Source organism: Emys orbicularis, chromosome 1, assembly GCF_028017835.1.
Source record: "Emys orbicularis isolate rEmyOrb1 chromosome 1, rEmyOrb1.hap1, whole genome shotgun sequence".
Lineage (NCBI taxonomy): Eukaryota > Metazoa > Chordata > Testudines > Emydidae > Emys > Emys orbicularis.
Window position 1 is genome coordinate 91,536,546 of NC_088683.1, and position 24,679 is coordinate 91,561,224.

General features: G+C 45.7%; 1 protein-coding gene across 1 annotated transcript in view; it reads right to left on the reverse strand.

Annotated features, from left to right (window-relative positions):
• Positions 1 to 238: 238 nt before the first annotated feature.
• The window catches only part of STRA8 (stimulated by retinoic acid 8), a 36,340-nt gene continuing 11,899 nt past the window's right edge, over positions 239 to 24,679 (reverse strand). Inside the window, exons 6-9 of the mRNA XM_065397503.1 lie at positions 17,057 to 17,327; positions 14,244 to 14,320; positions 10,247 to 10,358; positions 239 to 313 (exon numbers count right to left, since the gene is read on the reverse strand). Of these exons, the coding sequence (XP_065253575.1) occupies positions 239 to 313; positions 10,247 to 10,358; positions 14,244 to 14,320; positions 17,057 to 17,327 (535 nt within the window). The remainder of the gene's footprint in view (positions 314 to 10,246; positions 10,359 to 14,243; positions 14,321 to 17,056; positions 17,328 to 24,679) is intronic.

A 24,679-nucleotide genomic window follows, 5' to 3' on the forward strand; every position in this document is an offset into this window, starting at 1 on the left:
AAACTTTATAAATAGCTGTAACCTAAAACATTTTAACATATAAATTATGTAACTGATAATTTAACTGATAACAAAAGCACTGATGAGGGAATGTACTGTAAACAGTAACAAATCACTTCAACACAGTTTCTCCATCCATGCCCTGAAGCAGCTCACTGAAACGGGTGCAGCATCTTTTCACGGGCCAGGCACGTCAAGCAATGCTCTGTAATGTTTTAGTTAACGGAGACACCTGTATTTACAAATCTTCATCATCAAAGGTCTCCGTGCACTGTAGCATCACGGTCTCATAGTCAAACTGAAGAGCCTCTTCCTGGAAAACACAAGCAGGGTAATGGGGGAGATAGAAGCTGATTGTGGTCATTAGAAAACCTGGTGATCTGGCACCTGCATACTTCAGCAAAGGGACAGTGAGCACTCCCTCCCTTTTCAGTCAGCCACTGACACATGCCAGCAGAAGTGTGCTGGCTGTCTGAAGACAGTCTCTCTGTTTCAACCAATTGCTAAGGAAGTAGGGGTCAGTCCTGGTCCAGCTGACATCATTTAGAGATTTCACTGAGTGCAATGGGCACATGGTCGCCTCTTAGGTCCTTAATCTGCGAGGGGCTGAGTACATCCCACAAGTTATTGTGGGCAGGATTCACAAAGGGACATAGGTGTTACAATGCTCGGGGTCACAATGCCTAGCACTTAACTGCCTAGGCAATCACTGGAACAACATTGTGATCCAAAAGCCCTGTTAGGTGCCTAGGCACCTATACACTGAATGGGGAGAGACAGGCACCTAAGAATGCGATTCACAAAGCTAGCATGCAAGCTACCTAAGCTAGCCAATGGGAGACACCGACCAGAGGGATAAATCCTAAGCCCCGTCCCTCTCTTGAAGATTGGTGTCTAAGTCTAGGCTACGCGGAGCTCTGCTAGTGATCCACAAACTGGGGGAAGTTAGACACTAGGTGCAGGACCTGAAACAAAACAAGGTGGGGTGGAAGGAGGAACTGCTCCCTTGCAATCTTCATCTTAGTGGATAGGGTACTCACCTGCGATGTGGGAGACCCCCACTTCATGTCCCACCTCTGCCTGAAGAGAGAAGGGATTTGTACAGGGATCTGCCACATAGCAGGAGACTGCCCTGACCACTAGCCTATGAATAGTCGGAGGTGGGTCTCCCTCAAGCTCTCCTGCTGAAGTTGTTCCACTTTGATTGGGCTAGAGAAAGATGGCTCCATAGCCAAGTGGTTATGGCAATCCCGTGCAATGTGGCAATCCCTGTTCAAAACCCTTCTTCCCTCAGAAGGGGGAACTTGAACTGGGGGGGACAGACGACTCACAGAGCCTGGTTAAGTACTCTATCCACAAAGTTATAACAGTGGTTGATGCCCTCCTCTCCTCCCCCCCTGCCACCTGTTTTGTGTGAACTCGCCTGAGGCCCCAATCTGGTAGGTGTGCTCAGAGGCTGCTTTCCAGATTGGGTCCCTGCAGGCAACTTAGGCAGCCAAAAGTCCATATTTCCCAGGTTGTGAATGTGATGTTGCACTCTATATGATTTCATGAAAATATGCTAATGCTGTAAATATAATGTAACTGGAATATGCTTCATGCAAAAGGTCTCTTGTAAGGTATCATTACAAAGCTTATCTACTGAGTGTGGTCATCCTATTTGTATAAATGTATCACTCTTGTATCTGAAACTAGAAATATGAAATATAACTCTGAGGTCCTATTGTAGTTATGCAAAGTGTGGGCCATTAATGGTGATTTGGAATCTTGATGGCTCCCATTAACCAGGACAATTGACTGTAGATGTCTCTGTTTTACTTGCAAATCTTCCTGTATACGTATATGCTGGCAAGTGGGTAATGAAGTCTTACAGTGACATGTGATCATGCCACTTGCACTGGAATCCATCTTTAACCTGGTGTTTTTCCATTGAGAAGGAGGGGTGAGAAGCCAGAGAGGGACAAAGGATTCCCGCCTTATGCAAAAGATATATAAGTGGGTGGAACAGACCCAAAAGGGCTGCAGTCATGAAAATCCCCTAGCTACCACCTGAGCTGGAACAAGGGCTGTACCAGGGGAAAGGATTGTGCCCAGACTAGGAAGGCGTCCCATCTGTGAAAGAAACTTATTGAAACATCTCTGAGGGTGAGATTTTATTTGTATTCAGTTTTATTACTGTATTAGGCTTAGACTTGCGTGTTTTATTTTATTTTGCTTGGTAATTCACTTTGTTCTGTCTGTCATTACTTGGAACCACTTAAATCCTACTTTCTGTTTTTAATAAAATCACTTTTTACTTATTAATTAACCCAGAGTATGTATTAATACCTGGGGGGGGGGGCAAATAGCTGTGCATATCTCTCTATCAGTGTTATAGAGGGTGAACAATTTATGAATTTACCCTGTATAACCTTTATACAGGGTAAAACGGATTTATTTGGGGTTTGAACCCCATTGGGAGTTGGGCATCTGAGTATTAAAGGCAAGAACACTTCTTAAGTTGCTTTCAGTTAAGTCTGCAGCTTTGGGGCACATGATTCAGACCCTGGGTCTGTGTTGGAGCAGACTGGTGTGTCTGGCTCAACAAGACAGGGTGCTGGAGTCCCAAGCTGGCAGGGAAAGCAGGGGCAGAAGTAGTCTTGGCATATCAGTTGGCAGCCCCAAGGGGGTTTCTGTGATCCAACCTGTCACAGTGAATTCCCCTGGCGCTTGGCTGTCCAGACACCACGGTGAGGCAGCTGTGCTCGGGCAGTAGCCTGGTGCCTAGCATGAGGCTGCAGTGTGCATGTCCAGAGTAAAAACGTAGGCGCCTACAGGGATAGACAGCAGCTGAGCGAGGTTCTGTGGATCGCAGTGGTGCCTAAAAGTGGGACTAAGGCACCTAGCTCTGTGGATCCCACTGACTTCAGTAGCTCAGGATCAGGCCCTACTTCCCTTAACTCAAGAGATGGATGAGTCCCTCTCCTGGACAGACTTAAGGAGAGTGAGTGCCTCTTAGGAGGTCCGTGAAGCAGAGGTGAAAAAGCTGGTGGTCTTTTGACATATGTCTACACTCCAATGTGAGCCCAGGGTCTGTGGGACTCAAGCCCACAGGCTTGGTGTTTGTAAGCCTGGTACTGAGTGTCCATAGTGACTACTGACCCTAGGTTTAGAATAGCTGCACCTGGGTCTCACACCTGTGCAGACATGACCACACTGCAATATTCAGACCCAAGTCAAACCAGCCCATCCCAGGCTTCTTAGCACCCTCCCCAGCTGTAGTCACTCGAGCTTCTTCTTCATGGTGCACTGTGGGAAAACATGACTATCCTTCCCATGGCACTTTACAGGAAGTTGTCATGGCCTGCCAACTCATCGAGCCAAGCTGTCTTTTGGGTCTGCACCCGCCCCCAACCCTAGCAACTGGAGCCAGCAACATGAAGGCATCAGCATTTGAAGAACGTGTCCTGCTTGGGCTTTCACCTGGTTCAGGAAACAGGCACAGCATCCATGAAACAGTAGTGGACAGTTTGGTCGTGTTTTCTGAATGACCGAAGGCACCTGTTGGAGGATATGGACAATTCAGACATGGCAGACTCACATTGGCTGAGGCTGCACATGACTCTGATGCTCCCTCAGTAGACTGACATTTTCAGAGCAGGACCATAAGCACAGACTGCTCAGAGCACATTGTCATGTGGACCTGGGATGACCAGCAATGGCTACAAAACTTTTGCATGAAGAAAGCTACATTTCTGGAGCAAGTGAACAGCTTGTCCTGATCCTCCAGTGTCATGACACATGCATGAAGGTGACCATGCTGGTCCAGAAGTGGGTTGTTATAACCATATAGACGCTGACTACCCCAGATTGCTACAGGTCCATTGCTAACCAGGTTGGTGTTGGGAAGTCAACTGAGACTAAAGTGGTGGCAGAGGTTTCTGAGGCAATCAGGCAGGTAGTAGGCATAAACAATGTCCCTGAAGTAACTGCTGGTTTTGAGAGAATGGGGTTTCCAAACTGCGCTGGGGCCATTGAAGGGACTTCTTTGCCTTCCTCAAAAAGCACACGAGTACATAAACACAAAGGGTACTACTCCATTGTTATGCAAGCCCTTGTAGACCACAGAGGCTGATTTATGAACACCAATGTAGGCTGCACGGAAAAGTTAATGATGCTAGGGTCTTCCCTGGGAGTCTGTCTTCATGGACAGGCCAGGATACTATTGCCACCAAATGACATAGTCCTATGGAGTATTTGTCCCCACTGTTATTGTAGGGGATTCCGCGTACCACCTTTTGCTTTGGCTTATGAAACTGTATCCTGATCTCAAAGGCCTTGGCAAAAGAAGGTTTAATTACACTCAGTAGTTGCAGAATGGTGGTTGAATGTGTGCTTGGCAGACTGAAATCCTGCCAGCGCTGTTTACAGTGGCATCAATGCTGTCTGCATTATTGTGCCTTTCTGTGCTCTTCACAATCTCTGTGAATCCAAAGGTGAGCCATTTGCCACTGAGTGGACCTATGACAGTAATGGATTGCTGAACTGGTACACTCAGCCAGAAGGTGCGCCTGTCGCAGCTGCAGCAGGATGCACCCGGGCAATAGAAATCAGGGATGCTGTGTGAGCCCACATTATGGACTTGCCTGGACCAATGGAAGAGGGAGACTGGTACATTTATTGTTATGTATAACAATTTGTACATAAATGAAGTACGGCTGCTGTATGCTATGAATGGGCATGTGTGTGATTGTCATGAATGGTTAATTGTGGAGGAGATGACTACTTATACAACATGGGCGGGGGACGGAGGCTTGTGTGGCATAAACTGTGGATTTTCTTTATGGATTGATCTGAATATATATAGCGAGAAATTGTGCTTGAACACAACTTCTCAGCTATGTCTTATGTTTCGTCTTTATTCTTTGAAATACACATTATATGATGTGATGCAGTGATGGAAATACACGTTAAAATAAAATAAGTGTTTGTTTGTGAATTTGGCAGTATTACCAAAAAACAATATTGTCAGGCAGGCCAGCTGCCATTAAAACACCAGTAATAAACCAACATCAAAACCGGTGATAAAATAAAGTGCATAACTCAAACATGGAACAGTGCAAAACAGTGAAATAAGTGCAAACAATTACATTCCCTACTTCTGCGTGTCCCTAGCTGCCCATTCCCCTTTTCCTTTCCAGCTTGTTTAGTGTGCACTTGGTGCCACTGCACGGGGCTGGAGGACTGCAGTAGTGTGGAGGACTGCTGGGGGTACATTTGTCCTGCCCAACTAGCATTCAGTCCTGGTTGCATGGGCCATGATATTATCCAACCATGATATTATCTAATGTATTCCTGGTCTGCAGGACATGGTACCATGGAGGGCACTAAGGACATAGTGTGGGTGGGGCAGGAGCCTGAAGTCTTGCGGCCATTGGCGCAAGCAGCCTCTCAAACAGGTCTTTCTGCTGCACTCTATCTTCCTCCCTCAAGGGCCGTTCTTGCGCCACAAACTGTGCTGTAAGTCTCTCCTCATGTGCTGCAATTCTCTCCTTGTGCTCTGCAACCTGTTGGTGTCTGCCGTGAATCCTTTTCCCTTTGGTATTGGTCCTGATGGCTGGCTCTGTCCAGGATGTCCACCATAAGTTCATCATGGAAATGCTTCCTCTTTTGCCACTCATGACTGTTCAAAATCCCAGGCGCTTGCTAGACTGTGGCTGGGCTGCAGAGGTGGAAGGGCCTGAAAGCAGACATCAAACAGTACACTGTCGTCTCAGTACTTCAAAAAAGCTTCGGTGCTTCCTCAGAAAAAGTGTCTGTGAAATATCAAGGCCAAAATTAATCTCTTTGTAAAACTCAGCTCCAATATATTCTCAGCGGAATGCTTTGGTTCCCCAGAAACTCCCTAGACACAACTCAGTTAAACAGAGTGAAAAGGGCACACACACAATTGTGAGGTATAATTTTAAAATGCTGTATGTTTAAAAAATGCGGACGACTGTAGCTTGGGGGTTTGTCAGTGGTTTCAGGCTTTCCACATTCTGCAGGACTTAACAATCCTGCAGGGTCCTGAATGGCAAGGAGACATTCTAGTCCAGTCAAACTTCATTGCACCATGACCCCATTCTGACAACAAAATTTACTACACGATCCCAGGAGGGGGGACCGAGCCCGCCCGAGCCTCACCGTCCCAGGGCCAAAGACGAAGCTCAAGGGCTTCAGCCCTAGGCAGGGGGCCTGTAACCTGAGCCCCACCACCCAGAGCTGATGCCCTTGGGCTTGGGCTTTGGCAGTGGGGCTTGGGGTTTGGCTTTGGCCCTGGGCCCCAGCAAGTCTAAGCCAGCACTGGCGACCCCATTAAAATGGACTTGCGACCCACTTTGGGGGTCCCAACCCAGAGTTTGAGAACTGCTGATCTAGTCCATGGCACTGGTGGCAAGTCAGCTGTGTATGCCACAGATTTTCAAGCTTATGGTGACTGAGCAACAAATCTATGAGTGGTGTGAGCTGGTGTCCTATAAAGGTGGGCCTGGAAAATATGCTCTTCCCCTATCTGGTGTTCCTACTACAGGAAAAGTTTGCAGCTATCACCATCAGAGATTGGGTCACAATTCATGGGGAGAATCAACAGGATGCTAATTTAGCACCCACATGGATTACTGCCTTCTTATTGCTTACGATACAGCCTATTCTAATTACATCGACCCATGGACTACATGCAAGCCCACACAATAATACAAACTCTCATAAAACTGCACAGACAGCCCCCTTTCCCTGGCAATTTCTTGACTACATACAATCTCCTGCCGTATTTTGGCCACTGATTTCATCACCCATGCACTACATTTCCCTATACGTTTTACTGGTTACAGGTGGCTCACTATGCTGTGTTGTGGCTGATTTGTACAGTGTGATGTACTAAAAGGGAAAGCAATAGACGGTTCTTACTTTTAACATCCCAGCACATCTCTGTAAGAATGTGTGAGAAACTAGTAAAAATGTAATCTTAAATGCTTGTTTAACTATGGTTTGCGCTTTCCGGTCTCCATTCTGAATTCACCATGTGGTGCTGAATTACATCTTGATGCCAAGATGCTGGCGTGCATTTTGCCATTAGTGGACACATACAGCTACCCACAACTTGTAATAAAAATTGCACTGGGTCATAACCCAGAAACCCCTCCGATTGGCATATTAACAACAAACGTGGAGCCAAACACTTACCAGGCTCTGGGGCTACATTCTGTCTCTTCTGCTTCTGCTGCCAGTTCCACAGCAGGCTGCTCCTACGGGGGGGGGCGCAGGGTGTCATCAAACAGCTCCTCTGAGTATGGACCCAGAATGTGCTGTGTTTGCTCTGGAGGCAAAACCTCTTTGGGGACTGGTATGAGCACCAGTCACCTGATCCCGCGTCTGCTGGCTCCCCTCCAGTGTTATACTAGATTTGGGGGGTCACAAGGCTGCCATCCCAGCTGACCAGGCTATCGTGAACTGCTGGGGGCTCAGTACCCAGCACCCAGTCAAAGTCCTCGTTAAAGAGACAGGATGATGGGGAGTTCCCAGAGGTGTGCATTCTCATCCCTGGCTTTCCGGTAGTCACTCGTCAGCCGTTTAATCTGCTCCCTTCACGGTCACCAGTCCGCTGAATCCCAGCACTGTCTGCTTATTTCTTGGAATACACGGTCATTTCTGGGATTCTTACTGGAGTGGAACATCTTGCTCGCCTCACACCACAGATCTACCAGAAGCTGATTGTGGGCCTATGACCAGGTAGCAGTGCGCTTGACAAGGACTTCTGTTCAGTGGCTATAGCTTATGCAGGAGATGGTTCACTCTCTTAGTACTTCAGCAATCAGAATAAAATGGAAGGGTTAAATGCTGAGCAGCTGAACTTGAACCAGGGGACTGCTTCTGCTTCCTGGGAGTCGATTGGCTAGTCTTGGGATAGAAAGGCTAGGAACAAGGGATTGTGGGACAGCGTTGGCAGACTCTCAGGATGAGTTTGGCAGATCGGGGCCCGAACTGCATCCATGCTGCCAAATGGTGCAATTTGGATGGGACTCGGGCCCATCTTAGGGCATGGATGCTGAGGGCTTGCTGGCCCGGGGTCAGACACATTTCTGTGCAGACAGAAGGGAGGTATGGCTTGAGCCTGAGCTTACATTACAGTCTAGACACACCCATAGTTCATCTAGTCCCTCCTACCGCACCAGTGCAAGATTCTGTAGACTGGGGGGGGGAGGGAGAAGTTAACATTTTTAAAGGCACCTTAGTGATTTAGGAGCTTAAGTCCTATTTTCAAAAGTGACTTAAGCACTTCTGTTCCTAAGTCCCATTTACTTTCAGTGTGACTTAGGCTCCTAAGGGCTAGATGTTCAAACATACCTATGCACCTAGATAGCTTTCAAGTGAATTTACAAAAGCACCTAAGCAGGTTAGGGACCTAACACCCACTGACTTTAACTTAACACAGTTTTGAAAATTCTACCCTAGATCTAAAATAATGTTTTATCTTATCTGCAGTTGAGCAACTCTTACAACAAGGCCTCAAACCAGCAGCCCTGGACAAGTTATATAATTGCATAACTGATCTCCCTGTTAAAAATATTTCCCTTCCATGTAATCTAAACGTTCCCATTCTCAGTTTTAGGCCTCCCCTTCTGCACTGTGTTGTACACAGTTCTTTCCATTCTTCTGCCTGGTTCGCTCACAAGTATTTTTTCAGGTGGGGAGCCTTCGCTGCACTGAGAACCCGACCAGAAACTTGTCCAGAGCAGCTGCATTTGATATATGTATAAATAGTCACAGTCATAAATTTGTACATTCTTTGAGAGAGGGGTTGAAGCAGCACTAATTAGTTTGTACTGACCAGCTATAAAACCCATCAGCTGATCAGTATTGTTCTTGTGCCACAGTTAGAGGGAAAGGTGACCAGGGGCTGTATTTTATTATTCAGTCAGCTACACATTGTGCACCCTGATTACAGTTATATCTGCCACCTCACCTTTGTCATATGCATGAACCTTAAGGACACTAGCTCATCCGTCCTGAGTGTTTTATGCCATCAGCATTGCCCAATTTCCTGAGCTAACGGAGTGCCTGCAGGAGCTACTGTGCCAGGGGCAGGGTGGAGAGTCTGTGGCTACTGGGATGTGGAGCTGCATCGCTGCTCTCAAACCAAAAATCTTGCAGGTTGTATTTTGCCTTGTAGTATTATTCCCTAGGTGTACTGTTATCTACATTAAATCAGATGCCATGGGTAATTTGCCTGTTTATATTCATTATAATGTGATTTCTCCTTGGCTTCCCTTCTAATTCTCTGTTAACTGACAACCTGGTATTCCTGAGGAATGAAAGTGCACAGCCCGTTGGTTTTATCTTGAGGGCTGTGCCAGCTGAATTATGAACAATCTCAGTCAACTGCCTACAGGTTAATCCATAGCTTCCTCTGATGCTACAAATCTTTTTGTCTTTCACACTCTAGCTCCATTTCTTATTCCCACTGCTTGTCTCTTCATGACCTAAATGTCTCACCACCCCTTCCCATCCTCCCCAGTCTGGGTGCAGTGAGATAGACTCATGACAAAAATCACTCAAACTCTAATAGCACTGTTTTGAAGAAAGGAAAGGGAGAGCACATTGTGACTACCTGATGCAGACAGACATAAATGCTATGCTTCTTTACCCTCCCACAAGCTACAGCCAATAAAGAAAATATGTATTTTGGTTGCAGCTATTTCTTCTTTCCCCTCCTTCCTCATCTTTTGTATTATGGATGATCAAGTGACAGAAATTAGGAAGCAGAAGTAGCAGCAACTATCAGAGAGGCACAGCTGACGTTGAGCAAACAGGATTTACTTAGGGACTCCCTTGGGTCCCCACATCCCATGCAAGTTCTGCAGCTCAGGGGCTGACCCAATCTCCCTGTCTAGTAGTGGGATGAAAGGGGGAGGAAACAACCTGCAATCTGAATGACTTTCTGTCCACTGGGCCAGCCAACTCCAATGATATCAGCGAAGTTATTCAAGAGTTAAATTTGGCCCCCATGTCTTTTGTAGCATCTAAAATAAAACAATTGAACCTTGCCCCCTAAATGGTGAGTTTATTAATCTTTGGAATGGAAGGAATTAAAAAAATAATGAAGCCTAAGATTCCAGTTTGGATGATCCTGAGGAATATGAGCAAAGGCACATCAAATGGAAATCCCAATCTGTTATTCAGAGGAATACGCTGCCTCATCTATAACAAACACTTTGGCAAGGCCTACCTGGGGAAACTGTGTGTTAGCAAAGAAAAGACCCTTTAAGAAACCAGTGATCTGCAAGTAGAGCCGGTGGTTATCCTCTGGATTTTCTGAGGTGCAGCCTGCGAACATTGAGCTGAAAATGGAAACAGAAATTATATTTAATTTCCAGTCTCCTGTCTCTTCCTGCTCGCTTCTTTTCCTTTTTATTTATTTACAAACCTTAATAATTATTTTCAGGATTAATAAAATAAAAGCAAACAACTGAACAACGGGGATATCATTACACAATAAATTATACAAATATAGAAATGTGATACAAGAAACAATTATCAAAGCAAAGAAATTCAGAGATACATGGCAGATGTGATAATATTGTTCCAGGAGAAAAATGTACGCTAATTATAATGCAAAGTAACAGTCATATTTATCTGGCAGCCTGCATGTTTTATAGCATCACCTTGTTCAAATTAAGGCCTTTTATTTTTTATGTAACATTTTGAGTGAATGAGACAGCTTTATGTCGTCACAAAAGTTGACTGAGAATATCAACTAGCAACAGCCACTCTGTGGCCATATGCTGGGCAACTTCCCCGGCAGGCTCTGCCAATCTTGAACCTGACTTCCAGCCTTGCATCTTCTCCTGAGCTCCCACAGAACTCTGCCAATGCACATAGTAAATCCTTTTTATTCTGGGCCTGAGTTGCTTGAAACCACAGGCTGACAAAAAAAGACCCAATTGTCCTAAAGTAAGAGCTGGCTAGGGACATGTGCAGATGGGGCATTAACTCAGTGTGCCTGAATGCTTTCCCTCATTTTTTAAAAAACAATCACTTGTTGTTTAACTGGTACACATTTAATTTAGTTTTATTATATATTTGAGTGTGTTTTGGTTAATCTAAAAGGACTTATTCTCATTTACATTGCTCAAGCAGTGTGACGTGTAGTTTTAGTTTAAGAGCAAATCACACCTCACATGTTAAAGGACCTTCTAAACTTCTGGACAATTATTTTCCTAAACTTACAACTTGCAAGGAGAGAAAATCCCACCCAAGACACAACCTGCAGCGAAAGTACTTCAGAGCTGAGCCATCACATGGATTTTCTATTAAGAAACACAATCCTTGCCCTTGCTAGGGCTACTGGCTGAGATCAAGAGTGATGACATGTCCTCTCTTGACGGACTACACACAGCCCTTGCACAGGGAAGGACTTGATGTAATAGATCTTTCCTTTCTCTGATGTTACTATTCAGGTCAAACAAACTACATTTCTGCTCTGTAAGATATTTGTTATTGCATTCGAATATTAAAAAAGGGTGAAGGAGACTGTCTAAAAAGTAGGGCTGTCAAGCGATTAAAAAATTTTTGATTAATTGCACTGTTAAACAATAATAGAATACCATTTATTAAAATATTTTTGGATGTTTTCTTTGATTTCAATTACAACACACAATACAAAGTGTACAGTGCTTACTTTATATTTATTTTTGATTACAAGTATTTGCACTGTGAAAAAACAACAGAAATAGTATTTTTCAATTCACCTAATACAAGTACTGTAGTGCAATTGCTTTATTGTGAAAGTTGAACTTACAAATGTAGAATTAAGTACAAAAAACTGCATTCAAAAATAAAACAATGTAAAATTTTAGAGCCTGCAAGTCCACTCAGTCCTACTTCTTGTTCAGCCAATCGCTCAGACAAACAAGTTTGTTTACATTTGCAGGAAATAATGCTGCCTGCTTCTTGTTTACAATGTCACCTGAAAGTGAGAACAGGCGTTCTCCTGGCACTGTTGTAGCCGGCCTTGCAAGATATTTATGTGCTAGATGGGCTAAAGAGTCATATGTCTCTTCATGCTTCAATCACCATTCCAGGGGACATGCATCCATGCTGATGACAGGTTCTGCTCGATAACAATCCAAAACAGTGCGGACTGACGCATGTTCATTTTCATTATCTGAGTCAGATGCCACCAGCAGAAGGTTGATTTTCTTGTTTGGTGGTTTGGGTTCTGTAGTTTCCGCATCGGAGTGTTGCTCTTTTAAGACTTCTGAAAGCATGCTCCAGACTTCATCCCTGTAGCGGGGTGAACGCCCGCTCCAGCCCTGAAGGGGTTGGAAAAGCCCTGCGGAGGGCTGGGGCTGTGTAAAGGGGCAAAACCCCGGCTGATTGGGGAAGTGGCTGCAGCTGGGCCATGCCCCAAACTGAGCCACTCAGCCTTATAAGAAGGCCAGGGTAGCCAGAGCAGAGCAGTCTCCCTCTGACAGGAGAGAGAGAGACAGGCCTGGCTGCAGGGAACTCAGCCAGGGACCTAGAGTAAGGCAGGGCTGGGGAAAGGCCTTGGGGCTGGGAAGCCCTAGGCCAGCAACTCCCCAGGCTGCAGGGCCTGGTCCCAGGTCCACATAGGTATTGGGGTTGCAGAGGGGCAACCTGAGGGTGGGTAAAGGCAGCCAGTCCAAACCCCTTGTTGCCGGTGATGATTGGCTGATAGACTGCAGTCTGCCCCAGGGCGCAGGGGCTAGATGGTGACTGGCAGTAGCCATAACTGAGGTGACATTGGGATAGGAGGTGGGGCACCTAAGCCAAGGGCACCGGGGTCCGGGAGGGACACGGGGCCAACGACAGGCGGATCACCGGCCTGCAGAGGGCGCTCCAAAGGCTGGTGAGCTAATTCCCGGTACGACCAGCAGGAGGCGTCGCAGGGGTGAGTCCACGCCTGATTACAATCCTGCTCAGATTTTGGAAGGCACTTCAGATTCTTAAACCTTGGGTCGAGTGCTGTAGCTATCTTTAGAAATCTCACATTGGTACCTTCTTTACGTTTTGTGAAATCTGCAGTGAAAGTGTTCTTAAAATGAACATATGCTGGGTCATCATCCGAAACTGCTATAACATGAAATATATGGCAGAATGTAGGTAAAACAGAGCAGGGGACATACAATTCTCCCCCAAGGAGTTCAGTCACAAATTTAATTAACGCATTATTTTTTTAACGAGCATTATCAGCATGGAAGCATGTCCTGTGGAATGGTGGCCGAAGCATGAAGGGGCATATGAATGTTTAGCATATCTGGCACATAAATACCTTGCAATGCCGGCTACAATGCCATGCGAATGCCTGTTCTCACTTTCTGGTGACACTGTAAATAAGAAGAGGGCAGCATTATCTCCTGTAAATGTAAACAAACTTGTTTGTCTTAGCGATTGGCTGAACAAGAAGTAGGACTGAGTAGACTTGTAGGCTCTGAAGTTTTACATTGCCTTGCTTTTGAGTGCAGTTATATAACAAAAAAAAAATGTACAGTTGTAGGTTGCACTTTCATGACAAAGATTGCACTACAGTACTTGTATGAGGTGAATTGAAAAATACTATTTCTTTTATCATTTTTACAGTGCAAATATTTGTAATAAAAATATACACTTTGATTTCAATTACAACACAGAATACAATATCTATGAAAATGTAAAAAACATCTCAAATATTTAATAAATATCAATTAGTATTCTATTGTTTAATAGTGCAATTAATCACGATTAATTTTTTTGAGTTAATCGCATGAGTTAACTGCGATTAATCAACAGCCCTACTAAAAAGACTTTTTTTGTTCCACGGGAGGAGAACACAGTTCAAAATTAGCTAACTTATCCAGAGGACACCTCCTGGCCTCTTTAGATCTTGTGAGGGAAACAACAGACAGCTTTAGGAATCCTACATTGCGACAGTGGGGATGACTACAAATGCTGATGAAGAAAATCAAAAAGATCCCATGTCTGGTACTAATTGGGAATTCTTGAGATTAACACACAGGGTACTTTCCATTTTAATGTAAAATGTCTATTAATTGCAAGCTTACCAATTCTTACACCTTAACAAATGGTATGATCATGAGCAAGTTGCTGCAAGCAGTTGTCTTTAACAGACCTAAGGGAGGAGGACATAAATATGGAAGCTGCCTTATTAATGTGCATCAAAGGATGAGGATGCTGGCTAGCAGACTGGGTGTGTTTATAATTACCCTGGACTGGATGCTTGTTGAGTCTCATTTCTGTCAAGGAAGCCAGCAGCAACATCAAATGCATCTTCAAATAGTATCTACAAAAGAAAACATTTTAGATGTCAAAACTATTAGCCACTGCACAATGTTATCCAGTCTATGACAGTTTTGGATAATTAAGTCTTTAAAATCTAGGAAATCTTTCTTCCCCTTAGACAGGTGTGCTTATTTCCTAGACTGGACCAATAATATATTGTAAAGGCAGAAATAAATTACTTTCATTACTACACAATGGGGCAAAAGGTCCATCAGTTCCATCCAGACTGTTAGTTTTCAGGAACTGGATTTAGGCCAATGGTTTACAAATACCTCAATGAAAAGCAGGGATTATACAAGTGCTTCCCAGTCTATGGGTACGTCTATACTTACCTCCGGGTCCGGCGGTAAGCAATCGATCTTCTGGGATCGATTTATCACGTCTTGTCTAGACGCGATAAATCGATCCCGGAAGTGCTCGCCGTCGACGCCGGTACTCCTGCTCCGCGAGAGGAGTACGCGGAGTCGACGGGGGAGCCTGCCTGCCGCGTCTGGACCCGCAGTAAGTTCGAACTAAGGTACTTCGACTTCAGCTATGTTATTAACGTAGCTGAAGTTGCGTATCTTAGTTCGAAGTGGGGGGTTAGTGTGGACCAGGTGTATTTTGCTAGCTGTTACTGATGTGCTCAGCCAAAGATCTCAGCTGTATCAGCCAGTGCCCACACAATCTCATTCAGCTGTGTGCGCCAGCTTGCAATGAAGCCTGGAGTGCTCCAAATTCCAACACTGCATTGTAGAATTCCATGAGCTCCTCCACCCACCCTGCTATGTTCATTGTTACTCCTGGTGTACATGTAACCCTCCAATACCATTTTGTAAGTAGGCCAGTTACATAAATGGCCTAACTTCCTTCCAGTTGAGATGGCTTATTGCTGCAATGCACTTATGCATTAAAGGTAAATACTACTAAAACACCACTAAAAAAGTACTCAACCTTTCTTTGAGCAGCTGAGCACTCAAATAAACAGCATTTCAACAAATGTTTACAATCAATTACCTTCTGCTTATTCTCTTTAAAAAATTCCAACCATCATGTGGTCACTGACTTCCCATCTCAGCTGAGACCCCCCTCCATGCATTGGACTGGCAGTTTCAGTTGCACAATTGACTACACTGGAGTGGGGAAGCTGGTGTATGAAAGTTAAATCCAGTTTTATTACCCACTGTTATAAAATGCTATTATAAAGAAAATCCTTACGATCTGGGAGCTGATCGTTGGGTCCAGCATAGCTGTGTTCTAAGCAGGATTTGTGAGGCGAAGGTAGGTGTATGTCATCTTTATCCTTACGCCCCCTGACAGATATGGCCATTTCCTGCAATATCTTTGGGATTAATTTTATGTATCATTATGGGCCAGGGATTGTATGTAATTCCATGGGGGAGGGTGACCACAGCCCTTCAAGAACTAAGAACAGTGGGGGTGATTAGGCAAATTCACTCAGGCTATAACACCTCTGGAGAAGTACCACCACCCAGAGAGGCCCACATACACTGGTTCAGACTGGATTCTCCAGAGGCCAACAAAGGATGGACTTTTGGATATATAGCCTGAGTTTAAACTGACTCAGGGCCTCCTTTCTGACCCGGCAAATGGACAGGACCTTCTGTCCAAGGGCGTCCCCAATCCTTCCTGGAAATGGCTGGAAGGACTTTGGCCTATTGAGACCCCACAAGACTAGTAAGCTTGTAATATGCATATAGGAACTTTTGCTGAGGAAGAGGTGCGTGGTAACTTATAACCTCTGTTTATAGCCTCTGAAGAGAAAGCAAAGCACTGGTGATGGCCTGTTTTTAGTTAGTCTGGCTTGGTGGGAATAACACAGTGCAGGCAGGGAACTGTGCAGCGTGGAAAACCCCCAGTCAGGAGGGAGAGAGATGTGTCTTCACCCAAGAGAGCGGTGACGCCTGAGGAGCAGGGAGCCTACAGTGCGTGCATGGGCAGCGGGTATCAGAGGCCAGGGCTAAGTCTTCCCAAACAGCCCGGTGTGGCCCTGCCCACACTCCACCCCCATACTGCCTCCGGCTTCCTGCTCTTCCCCCCGTCTAGGGCTAGGGTGGCCTGCAGCTGGGGCCGATGATCACGCTGCCTGGTGCTTCAGGGCTGAGGCACTGGGGATGAGGCTCCGGGGCCACGCCGCCCACCCAGTTCTCCGGTGCTGGGGCTGCGCCGCCCGCCTGGGACTCTGGGTGCTTGGGCGGCCCAGGGCTGGGGTGGAGGGCCCAGGGGCTACTGGTGGGGGAGAGGCGGGGCCTCAGGCAGAAGGGGCAGGGACTAGCCTCCCCCCAACAGTTGGTTCATGCGCCGCCCATGAGTGTGTGCCCTTGTTACACCACAGAGGGGGAATATGGGTGTAGTTGCCCTGAACTGTGATGCCCTGCTCCCTCTCTCATAAGTTGGAGCAAACTTAACCATTACCTACAGACTCCTCACTTCAGTGCAGAACAGCAGTACTACTGGCATTAATAGCCCAGTGTACTTGGGGATACCTTAACAAAACTGAAAAACTGGCAGCCACAGGAGAGCAAGGTTACGGATCTGCTAAGGAGTAAGAGAGAATTCAATGTAAACATTTACCGCCATGCCGTTAATGATATTCACTTGTGTATTATACTGCTTATGGAAAGGTTTAATTAAAATAATGTGTTCCCCTTTAAGAGATGCACACTCAGTGTAGCTAGTAACTTTCCTGCAGTTTGGAACTTCTGAAGCAGGAAGCCTAGTAGTAATTGCCACCTACCTCCTCGGGCGTGGATACCAATGAACCACTGGCTTCCTGACTATTAGCTCTGCTGTTCCTCACACTGCCTTCAGTGCAGGCTGCCTTAGGATCTGGGAGTATATTTTGTCTCTGACTACAGTACTGCAAGACGCTGTCTCTCCTTTCCTCTGGCAGATTCTGCCATAGGTGGGAAACAGCTGTGGAGACCACAGGAAGAGTGACCTCTTCGGTGCACACAATCCCATTCTCAACCAGCAGGTCCACGGTCTGTTTATAAAAATACAGGTACCTGTAACAAGAGGAAGGGAGGCATCTCTTAAAAACGGTTTATGGTGGAGCAGCCTAATGGTTAGACCAGCAAGCGATTGGGAAATAAGTCTTAGATTCTATTCCAACCAATGCTGCTGACTCACAGCAGGACCTTGCACAATTACTCTTGTTCATACAGGTGGGGCTGGAAGCACCACTTGTTATTAAGGTTGCCCAACATTCACTATTATAAGACTCTGTTTTCAGCTGCTGCTTACTTTGACAAACTTTAACTGGGCTGAAATTTTCCATGCTGGGTGTCTGCTTCAGGCTGAATTGTTTTGGAAAATTTCAGCCAAAACAGTTCAGCTGTTTCTGAGAACAAGGCTAGGGAAAAATACATTGTTTTGGCCATGTTAAAAAATTCTGGCAACTTTTTCTTTGAAAGACTCTAGTGCTCTTGTGCTTTGGAGCAGGGATGTGAAATTTGGCAAGGTCTGGCCTTTGCCATCTCCATGAAAATATGCCCAAATTTGGCAAAGTTATGAGTCTCAGTAGGGAATTAGATTTTAGCAGCTAAATTCCCTGAAGATACCATCCACACTGGGCATGCTCCAGCCCAGGGTTGAGCAGGATTTTCCCTGCATTGCAGCTGTGGGCTGCTGCAGGCTCTGTCCAAGTCTGGGCACTAGAACTGAGAGCAGGAAGCTTGTCTCTCTTGTGTGCTCATTGATGGCTTAAGCAGTGTGTAGGAGGAAACAACCGTATTCCCACGCAGAGGGGACAAGAGCTGGACCTGCGGGAGGAGCAGGAGGAGAACACTGGGACAAAGAGCATGGGAGAGGGAACGGGGACTGGAGGTTGGTGGGACGGAGGGAAACTAGGATTTGCTGGGCAAGGAGACTACAGCTGGCTAGACAAGGAGACTGGGAACTGGGGAAGAAAATGGAGGATAACGAGACGGGGAGCCAGTAGGCGATGGGGAGGAGAGACACTGAGATCAGAGGAGCAAGGGGGAGGCTGGGCTGGGCAACTGGGACTGAGAACCAGTGAAGTGTAGGAAAGAAAGTAAGGAGAAGGGAGACAGATCTGACCAAGAGCCCGACAGTTGTGGGGAGACTGGCACTGGATGGTCAAAGAGATTGGAACAAGAAGTCAGGGCAGGGGAGATGACACTGAAACTGGGACGTCCAGTAGAGATAAGGAATGTGGCTGGCGGTGGGAGTGGCTGGAGGCCAGAGTGGGGGAGAAGGACAGCTTGGATGAGGAGCCAGCAGGGGTGAACTGGGGCTGAGAAGGAAATGAGAATGGGACTGAGAGGGGAAACCGGGATGGGGAGCATGGAGGAGTGATCCTAGGACTTGCTGGGCAAGCAGACTAAGACAGGGATGAACAGCCTGAAGAGCGGAGACTGGCTAGGAGAGAAGAATGGGACGGATATGAGAAGCCAGAGGTCAGGAAGTGATAGGACTAAGATAAAAACAGATTTGAGGGGATAGGATCACACTTGGGGTGAATGGGCAGAAGAATCTGTGCCCAATAGAACTCGCTCAGCTCTGGAGCTTGGACTGGAACTCAAGATTCCTGAGTCACACCCATTCCTCTACTGACAGCGAACATCTGTGAAACCCACGAACAAAGCATGTCTCTCTCATCCCTCCTAGTGGTGGTTCACATAGAGGATAACAACCTACTACTGCTATAAGTTACTCTTTTAACTCAAGTGGCAGAGGCCTATGCAGTGGATGTAAAGGTTCCAACCCTGCTGATCACCCTTGTGGGTGTCAATATGATGCCACATGTTGGAATTTTTGTTTTTTCAGTTAGCTTTTATTAAAAATCTGGAAAATTACACACAAAATGTTTTTAAAAACATTATTAGGTTGTAAAGTTAAGCATTCAAAATTTAGGAAATGCCAGAATTAAGGCTGTGTGTACAATCTTAACTCACCCCTTTTGTGCATATGCATTATGAAACATTTTTAATTACATGATCACAACCTATTTTTTCCACAGGACCCTTTCTTTTTCAGTGCACAGGGTGGACATGTTCTGGGGATGAATCAGGACTGTATAATGAAGGAGACTGTTGTCTGTAGGACCAATGCATCCTCTGTTGCAGAATTTGGAAGGCATGTAGTGAATGAGGCATAAGATTGCAGGAAGAGAAAGGATGGTTTCATGTTTAAAGCAGATGAATCCTGCTCTGGAAAATTAGATTCTATCCCTGCTTTTGCCACAGAGTTCCTGTGTGATGCTAGGCAAGTCACCTAATCTGAACTTTTCACAAGTAGGCACCAATTGGGTGTTCCTCATTTTATGGGTGCCCAATTTGTTACCCTGGGGTCTGATTTGCAGAAGTGTTGAGCACTCACAGATGTGATTGAAGTCAGTGGGAGCTGTGCTTAAAGTGCTATATAATGCTGAATAGCCTGAAAAATCAGGCACTATGTATCTCAAATTGGGCACCAAAAATTAGCAGATACTTTTGACCTTAATCTCTCTTTGCCTCAGTTACTTAGCTTTATAAAATGGGAGTATTCATCTCAAAAGGAGTTCTGAAAATAATTGTATTAATGTTTGTGAAGCACTCGGACAATATAGTGATGATTTCCATAGAAAAGCTCATGGGGAAATGTATAATTCTGTCTGCAAAGCAAGGTTTGAATAGTGCGCAGTAAATAGAGCTTAGGGACACACATTGAACAAGGACAAAACAAAATACTGAACAGCTGCTCCTTAGCTGAGCACCATCCATCCTGTGCACTGAATGAGGCAGGCGTCCCGTGGAATGTCATGTGAATAAAGACTGTATCATAATGCAACAGTGAGACTGTGACTTGTGCAAGGTCACACAGGAAATCTGTGGTGAAGCTGAAAGTTGAATCCAATGCTCCTGAGTTTTAGTCCACTGCCTGAACCACACAACTGTCTTTCTTCCTACACAATCCTTCCTCTTCTTTAGGACCTCCATTTTGTCAATGTAAAATGGGGATAATAATACCCACCTCAAAAAGGAGCTGCAAAGCATAGGGCTCATCTACACTAGAATTATTTCTGATCAACCGTTCCTGATTCACTCCATGTTTGGACACTTCTATTCTGAAACAAGAGTGCCTTGTTACTGTTCAGCATTATCCACTTTCAAAGTGGATTACCATAAACAGGGACAAGGCACTCTTGTTCCAGAATAAGCCTGTCCACACATGCAGTTAATCAAGAACAGCTATTGTGCTTTAAATTGACACGCTACCTTGATCCACAATTAACTTTCAAATATAAACCAAGCCCTAATTTAAGGTTTGTAAAGTGCTTAGAGCTCTCAGATCATGAAAGGCTCAAGTTCAAAGTAATATGAAGGACAGTGTATGCACCAGTCATTGCTATTAAGTTTTATCAGGCTTAAAATGATTCTTTGGAAGATGTTCCAATTAAACAGATTTCCTGATTCACCAGAGTGTATTGTATGATAAAGCAATTCAAAGCTGTTCAATCTTTTAAAAATTGATATTTTGACAAGCCAAGATTGTAAAGCTTGAGGGAAAAAATCCACCAAAACCTAAGACCAGCAGTGTTCAATCACTCAACTGCCTAAGGTTGTTCCACTGTTCCTGGAGGTAGCAGTACTTATAGGGGCTTTATAATTTTGGGGTATTTTCACATAATTTGTTATGCTCATAGAAAATGCTGGTTTGCCAGCCTGGAGACTGATGGCTATAATAGCTCCCAAACAGATGTTCTTTAACCAAACCAAGAGGTACCAGTCTACAGATGAAAGGGAGTTCAGTTTCCACGTCCCTTCAATCCTTGCTGTTTTTGCTTAGACTGCCAATAAGATGGCCACTTAACAGGGTGGTTGTTTGGACACCTGTCTACTGGAATCTGAAATAACACCACCAAACTCACTACATGTAGGCCCAGTGATGAAACATGCCACGGTGATGAACTCGGTGTAGATGTCTAGATAGATTAGAGAGACATAAGCACCGAACAGCCACCTGTTGATAGTAACTTTCAGTGACTATTCACCTGAGCTGAATTTGAATGAGAGTTAAAGAAGGAAAAGACTATATATTATTATGTATTTGTATTGCAGTGGGCTAGGACCCATGTCTTTAAGTGACCAACACTTCTATGCCACCACCTGGCAGAACTGTGGTCAATGCACTGTAAACCCTGGGAGACTAGGCACCACTGGAAGTGCCACCCATGGAAGACCCAATAAGTGGCACCCCTCATGACCTCTGACTGGCCAAGGCACACTGTTTAAGCATGAAGGAAGTTCCAGGAAGCCATTTGTGTAACAAGGCAGATTTGACCTTCTGCTGAGACAGCTCCTGCCTTGTTCTTGTGTCCTTGCCTTGTTCCTGGTCCCTGTTTCCTCGCCCTGTCCCAGCTCTGGTCCTGCCTTGGACCCAGCTCTGCTCCTGTCTTCCTTGACTCCAGATACCGTGGTTCTGACTCTCAGCTCTGACCCTTGCGTGTATCCGGGTGGGGAATAAGTGCACTCTTCTGGACCTGAATTTTGAATATCTGATGATGCCATTTAACTGGCTAATGCCCCTGCGACCTTTCAATCTTTGTTAATGATGTGTTTAGAGACTTTCTGGACCAGTATGTAGTCATCTACCACAGTGATATACTTGTCTTTTTCAGAAAACCATGAGCAGCACAAATGCCCTGTCAGGTATGTACTGAAGAGGCTGCGACAGCACAGCCTATATACAAAATTAGAGAAAGGTATCTTTGTCCAAACTGCCACAGAGTTTTTGGGGTACATCCTCTCCCCGGAAGGCATTAGGATGGACCCAAAAAAAGGTGGAAGCCATTTGCAACTGGGAAGTACCCTGGAATACTCAGGAGGTGCAGCGCTTCCTATGTTTTGCAAATTTTTATCAGCATTTTATCCCATATTTCTTGGGGCGAATAGCCTGCATGCCAGCCCGCTTCTGCAAAACCGCCAAACTTGTCTGGTCGCTCAAGACCCACCTCTGAACAGCTCAAGACAACAAATAATGTGAAGTCCATGCCATATTGGATTCCAAATTGAAACAGGGCAGGCTATGGTAGCACAAAGACTGGGGAGGCTGCGACCACAAGGAGCAGTTCTGGGAATCTGCTAGTAATGTTCACACACCTGAACTTGTACAGAGCTTTCACAAGGATCACTCAGACAAGCATAGGGGCTGACTTCCCCTCTGCCCCGTGGGTGCTCAACCTCCCCCCCCCCCGCCCCTGCACCACCCTCACCCCACCACAATTCCATCCCCTTCTCCCAAGTCCCCGTCCCGCCTCTTTACCACCTCCTCCCCCAAGCACGCCGTGTCCCCACTCCTCCCCCTCCCTCCCGGAAAGTCCTAAGTGCTGCCAAACAGCTGTTAGGCAGCGGGTGGGAAGCGCTGGGAGGGGGAGGAGCAGGGACGCGGTGCGCTTGGGGGAGGAGCAGGTGAGGAGGGAGTGGGGGCAGCTTGGCTGACGATGGGTACGGATCACCCGCTAATTTTTCCCCGTGGGTGCTCCAGCCCTGCAGCACCCACGGAGTCGATGCCTATGCAGAGAAGCTTGGCCCAACAATGCCCCAGGAGCACCCCTAAAGGGTGGGGGGAGTGATACAAGGATCCAGTGAGCTAGATACAGGTCTGGAGGGCACCCGATGACCAGTGCTTTCATGCCACCCCCCAGCAGCCATGGCAGAGCCATGACCAATGAGTTGTAAACCCTGGGAGACTGGACATCACAGGAAGCGCTGCCTATGGAAACTCAATTGGCAGCACCCCCTGTAACATCTGATTGGTTCAGACACACTATTTAAGCATGGAGGGAGTTCCAGAAACCTGTCTGTGCAACAAGGTAGATCCCTGACCTGCTGCTGAGACAGACCCTGCCTTGTTCCTGCATCCTTGCCTTGTTCCTGGTCCCTGTTTCCTCGCCCTGTCCCAGCCTTGCTCCTGCCTTCGACTCAGATCTGCTCCTGCCTTCTCTGACTCCAGATACCCTGGTTCTGGTGCTCTGCTCTGATTCCTGGCTTTGACTATGGTTCGACCCTTGGCTCAGGCATCCAGCTTCTGACTCTGGTTCTGACCCTTGGTTCTGTTTCCCAGCTTCTGACTCCTGCTCCAATCGATTGGTGTGACTGTCCACACCCCGGTTCCTGACAGTAATGACCGGAGGCCCTATCAAGGCCTAATTGTGCTAGGCACTGATAACACTGGTCTACAATTTTTGAGAAGTCGTCTGCTTCAGAGATAAAATGTGCTATTTATTATGTATTTTGATGTGCTGAATTCAAATATGACAATTAAAACAACTGATTGGCTACTGTTTCTAAGATATTTAAGTTTTTACATTTTATGTCTATGTATATTGTGTAGATAGTAGAGTTTTAATCATAAATTGTAAACCTAGGTCTTTTCATGTGTTTATGGTTGCTTTACATGATAATATTTCACCTGTCCTGTTTATGTAACACTTTAAAAATCAGCAAAAGGGTTATATAAATAAAATTTATTATGCAACAAAAGGCAAAAAACTATTATGTACATAGTTTAGTCCTATTCAGTGTCTACTCGGCGCTTCTTGGCTTGTCTCTTGTATTCATTAATGGAGCATCTCTTGTCACTGTCCAGCAATAGTCTGCAAGCATTGATGGGCTCCATTTGCCCTGATAGCGTTTCTCCATTGTTGCAATGTCCTGGTGAAATCGCTCGCCGTGCTCGTCGCTCACTGCTCCGCAGTTCGGTGGAAAAAAATCTAGATGAGAGTGCAAAAAATGTATCTTTAGTGACATGTTGCAACCAAGGCTTTTGTATGCCTTGAGGAGGTTTTCCACCAACAACCTGTAGTTGTCTGCCTTGTTGTTTCCGAGAAAATTTATTGCCACTAACTGGAAGGCTTTCCATGCCGTCTTTTCCTTGCCACGCAGTGCATGGTCAAATGCATCATCTCGAAGAAGTTCACGAATCTGAGGACTAACAAAGACACCTTCCTTTATCTTAGCTTCACTTAACCTTGGAAATTTTCCATGGAGGTACTTGAAAGCTGCTTGTGTTTTGTCAATGGCCTTGAGAAAGTTCTTCATCAGACCCAGCTTGATGTGTAATGGTGGTAACAAAATCTTCCTTGATTCAACAAGTGGTGGATGCTGAACACTTTTCCTCCCAGGCTCCAATGACTGTCGGAGTGGCCAATCTTTCTTGATGTAGTGGGAATCTCTTCCATGACTATCCCATTCGCAGAGAAAACAGCAGTACTTTGTGTATCCAGTCTGCAGACCAAGCAAGAGAGCAACAACCTTCAAATGGCCACAAAGCTGCCACTGATGTTGGTCATAGTTTATGCACCTCAAAAGTTGTTTCATGTTGTCATAGGTTTCCTTCATATGGACTGCATGAC